Consider the following 5,049-nt stretch of genomic DNA (forward strand, 5'->3'; position numbering starts at 1 on the left):
TGAACAGTATATATGATTAATATGTAAGATTCACGAAAAAAATTCGATTAAGCTTGATCGTCAAGTTTTTCAATAGCGCAACGTTCATGCACAATTTCACCATTTCTTACACGGAAATTGCAATTATATTTTACTTGCTTCTTGAGATCAAGAAACAACTTGACGGTAGAACTCAGAAGTGGAAATTTGTATTTTTGCTCAAGCTTGATCGATCGGAACTTCGGGTACAGAAAACAAAATAAGGTGAAATGGTTACTAAAATATTTATTCAATTTCCATAAAACAAGGTTTGTCTTTTTCGCTATATGCGTCGCTTGTACCACTTCTACTACTCGTTACCTTGTCGTCTGTACTATCTTTACCATGTGTTTCTGCCATCAATTTGTCAAGAGTCTCGTCACCAGACTTTGTCACAGATTTTTTGGTTGGTTTCACGCTATGGCGCATGGCTTTCAGCAAATGATTTTTACCAAACCTTGTGAATTTAAAATTTGGCAAATACCTGAGCTCGCCGTCCCATTTTCGAAGCATTTCACACTGCGCTGGGTTCAATATGTCAGGTATTTCTAAAATTGGTAAAGAAACAATCAGTTTGGCTGAAACTTACAAATACAAACTTAACCCCAGAAAGGTACATTTCCAAATCTGATCACTAATGGTACACATAGGTGTATGCCACCTGTGTTCTTCTAAGTATATGCCATTTCATCTGTAATAAAGATTTTCGAATACTTCGAATACAGAGTTTTCATCAAATCAATAGAAATACCTGTTTAAAAAAACCGATTTACACCATTTTTTGTTATAAGTAAATCGTACTGCTTGCAAACTCGTCAAATATACAATGCGGGGAAAGAAATAGCTCTGCGTAGCAGACACCCAGTGTAGCGTTCTAGGGTAATAATAATACGTTCTATACAACAAAATCACAAACTATCCTTTTCATTGTTGGAAACGAAAGTACTAGATGGTAGAACTTCGAGGAGAAAACTCTAAAAGCTATAAGAATATAGTCGGTAGAATAGTCTAACTGAGGCAATTCAGTTTTGGGATGAAAGGCTGACATGAGTGATTAAGAAAAATTCAGTACATAAAGCTACAATAAATTGAAATTCAATTTCTCTCCATCATTGACTCTACTGGACAACATCCATAGAAATGCATCAAGTTTCACCTATTCCACATGTATCGTACTCCGCCTCCTCATTCTTCTTAGTCATGCGTAATATGTCCTCCCTGCTAGCGTGCTGCCTGTTTTTTCTGCCACCGATCGAATGCTTGATACTTATCTGCTCCAATTCTTCATCGTTACGGGCCATGTACCTATGAAAAATCATGAGTATTGTAAAGCAGGAGCTTCTAACTTTACACAGATAATTTAAGATTTAAATTACGGTACAAACTTTTTTACCAACTCATCGGCGAGTTGTGGAGTATAGGGGCAGACGTCAGGCAACATGTTTTCCTGTATCCACAGCATTTTTTCACCAATTAAATTCTGCTTCATGGCATTTCCAAGTTTCAGTTTCTCCCTGTTTGTTATTCTGCGCAACGAAACAGTCTCGTCTCAGTTAGTATTTTTATCCCACAATTAGTTATAGTGCCAGCGGTTGAAAACGTGGAGAAAGAAGTGGTAAAAGTAATAAGCAGAATAAACTGTTTTGAGACTGCGGAATTACCTTTTTGTCTTTTTCGTTATCGCTATCGACTTTCGACTGTTCGGATGCATAACCTTCTTTGCAGAGGCTAGGACTTTCTTCATTGACATCGACTGGAATCAGAAATTAGGAACATGGAGCAATTGTTAGTGTTATCACAAACTCTCACGCTATCAATAAAAAATCACAGAGACTGTATTTACCATTTTAAAACTGATTGCTGCTTGACAAATTCCAACCACGTGTTGTGCTCAGCTGTGCTGTGATAAACGCGCCGTCTTGAGTCTTCCGCGTTCCAAATGTGTACGGCGCGTTCCGAAATTAGCTAGCAATGATAAAAACTCCCTAGAACAGAAGCAGAGCTACTAACGAACTCCGCAGCGCAGAAGAGATAAAAGTTTGTTGACAGGATTGAGTGCTAATATCAGAACACAGGCAATGTTAGCATAAGGATAATGTCAGCAGTGGGAAGAAGAGCGAACACGACGTATGGATGACTAGATTGTAGAACACCGATCTCTATTGAGTACATGCTTTTCCCGATTATAGGAGCGGTGAGCTATTACCTCTACTTGTTGTCCCTTCACCTGCCGGATTGAATTGAACTTTTTTTTAATCGCTTGTTGATCGTTTGGTGGTAAATACCAGACCACTTCTGACGTCTACCGGTTTTCTGTTCATTTACGAAGAATAATTTTTAAAAATGGCCTGGGGAATTTCGATGAGGCGTCATTTTCAACTGTTTTTTTATCGTTCATTGATCGTTTGCCGATGTTGATAGACCAATTTGGATGGTTATCCGTCCTAATAGCTTTAAAAATACATATAACTGATATAACTGATAAAGACCCTAAATGTTCTAGAAGCATTTGGATTCAAAGGATGGCCTTATTCGAAATCAAAGTATTCGATATTCGCTTGCACTTTTCAACAAACTGAAATGAATGAAAAGAAATAGTTGAGATTCAAATTCAAACATGGTGAAAAAAGATAATGAAAACAGCCTCTTGCCCGGAATTCGGAAATACAATAACCAAAAGAACGAGGAAAGATTGTAATTCAGCTAACTTCAGACCTGTTTCTAGCTGGAATTTATATATTAATTTTGTGATGAGTGTAATGTTCTTTTATTATATTTTGAAAGAAATAACCTCAACTGATGGTCATTTTTTAATAATTTATTTAATAATCATGTACAATTTACTTTTGACGACTCTTATTATAATTAGTTTAATATTACCGCAAGTAAATGCATTCGGTAAACGACGTAAAAATAAGCTAACCAACACCGGAAAAGAGCAGAATTTTTACAACCCATTGACCGACTCTAAGGAGGATTTGATCGATCCACATTGCAACTGTGGTTCGACAAACTTTGGAATAGTCCAAAAAATTTCTTACCTCCCTGCGCCTTCCTCTTGTGCTCCTGTCGACGTGCGCTTTTCATCAGCATGCATTCGCTGCGGTTTGTGTCTCGCAGTGGCGGAACAGGTCAGTCGATTGAACGTTGTGACAATAAGTTGATGGGAAACTCAAGAGTATCAAATAATATAAAAGGCAAAACAATGAGTAAACAAACATTCACAGAGTTTCGCAAGTTTGGTATTGGGTGCCAAATACGCTTTGTGTTATTTGTTGTATTTGCAATGATAAATACAAATGTGTACAATACGATACATACTTTCATACGCTCATTTTAGATTAATCAAACATTGATCGATACTCACGACACGATGCAGGCGGATCATTGGCTTAACGATAGCCAGGCGTCTTCTCTATTGAAAGCAACATGCGATCAGGCATTTAGACAGTAAGATTTACAATACTCAGGCAAATATGTAATATCTATACACGGGGTACTCCATGTCAAATCGAGAGGTCGGTTTCCCTGACCCATTTTAATCTGATTGCCCTTTCACACAATGAAACTACAAATTAAAAAGATGAACTTTGAATTTTTTCAGATTTTTTCCACACATGATTTCTTCACGACAACTCATCCAATAAATTGATTTCAACAATGTTTAGATTTTTCGCACCTACGTAGCTTAAAACTTGGACGACATATGAAAAAGTTTCGTTCACAGAAAGTTGAAGTTCTCTCGTGAACTTCTCGAGAGTACTTTTTCGGATTTTTCATAACCCGTTTCAGTGTAGTTTTGATACAAAATGCGCGCAAATTGATCGTCACTGAAAAGTGCCCTAATCGAATGGGCTACAATTTATACGTAGCGTGCCTTCTTCAATGGGAAAGGTTTTTGAAAATTTCATAATTGGTGGTGCAGTGGTTCAGAAAATGTATCGACAAATATTCACACAGTGCACTACGAAACTTGCAGACAATCTTTGGGATTGACAAAGTCATGCTGTGTAAAAATTTCAGCCAATTCGGTTAGGGCACTGATTTTCTTATAGAAGATTATCGAAGATTTTTCATCAAAACTATAATCTAACGGGGCACGAAAAGTCGCACAAGATTATTTTTCTCTAAATTTCATACAAAGATGCGAAACTCGTGTACAGAAACTTTTTCCGTACGTCATCTGGATTTCAAGCTCTGTTAACTTGAAAAAATGAGAGATCATCAAAAGCTCATTTTTCGACTAGCTGTGGTAAGAAAATGCCTCGACAGGAAAATCTGAATAAATCTAGATTTGATGCTTTCGATTCGAATTTCAAGTGAGAGTAAAACGGCGAAAACCTGAAAAGTGGTCACGGAAAAAATCTCATTTTTTCGTACGATTTAACATGGAATTCCCTATATACCGAGTTTTTCTTTTTTCTACCAATAGTTCCTTTCGCACTTTCATCGCGAATGCCCCCTTAACGCCAGATCATTCATCGGCTATTTTACTTCGCAGTGATATGAATGCATATTTACATATTGCATCTTAAAATTAGTTACAGCTTGCGAGAAATTTACGGTAAGCGTTACATCTGCGATCGGATTCCAGGCGCTACCCTGGTTGTATCAACCGCCGATGGTCTTTGGGAGAAAAAGTATGGCTAGAATTAATTTTCTTCCATTTCTGTCTGCATATATCATTATTTAAGGGGTCACATCACCTTGACCCTCCCTAAAAGATGCACGAATTCTAGATTCTTTTTCTTGGCAACTGTTGCGTACAGTTTATTTACATCCAACGGTTCTATTATACTTAATTATAACGATAAGTCATTCAAATTGCAATTGATATTATTGAAAGTTGTAGCCGGTAGAGCAATTTTTACAAAGATCCGCTGTCACAGGTCACTCCACGAGTCGGTGATCAGTGAGTTGTGACGGCCACACGGATGGTATGCAATCAAAAAATCTAATATTTTCTTGGATATGAAAAAAGTAACTGAAACCGAGCGTAGCGCGTTCTATTTTTTTTGTTTTTGAAATCTG

General features: G+C 37.2%; 1 protein-coding gene across 1 annotated transcript; it reads right to left on the reverse strand.

Annotated features, from left to right (window-relative positions):
• Nucleotides 1-249: 249 nt before the first annotated feature.
• Nucleotides 250-2,104, reverse strand: LOC124296727 (translation machinery-associated protein 16). Its single transcript, XM_046747037.1, has 5 exons — nt 1,862-2,104; nt 1,680-1,771; nt 1,404-1,544; nt 1,175-1,323; nt 250-566 (listed from the first exon to the last, which is right to left on the reverse strand). Exons 1-5 carry the CDS (start codon nt 1,862-1,864, stop codon nt 265-267), a joined length of 687 nt encoding a protein of 228 aa, XP_046602993.1. The 5' UTR covers nt 1,865-2,104; the 3' UTR covers nt 250-264.
• Nucleotides 2,105-5,049: the final 2,945 nt, after the last annotated feature.

The sequence above is a fragment of the Neodiprion virginianus genome, chromosome 1 (genome assembly GCF_021901495.1).
Source record: "Neodiprion virginianus isolate iyNeoVirg1 chromosome 1, iyNeoVirg1.1, whole genome shotgun sequence".
Lineage (NCBI taxonomy): Eukaryota > Metazoa > Arthropoda > Insecta > Hymenoptera > Diprionidae > Neodiprion > Neodiprion virginianus.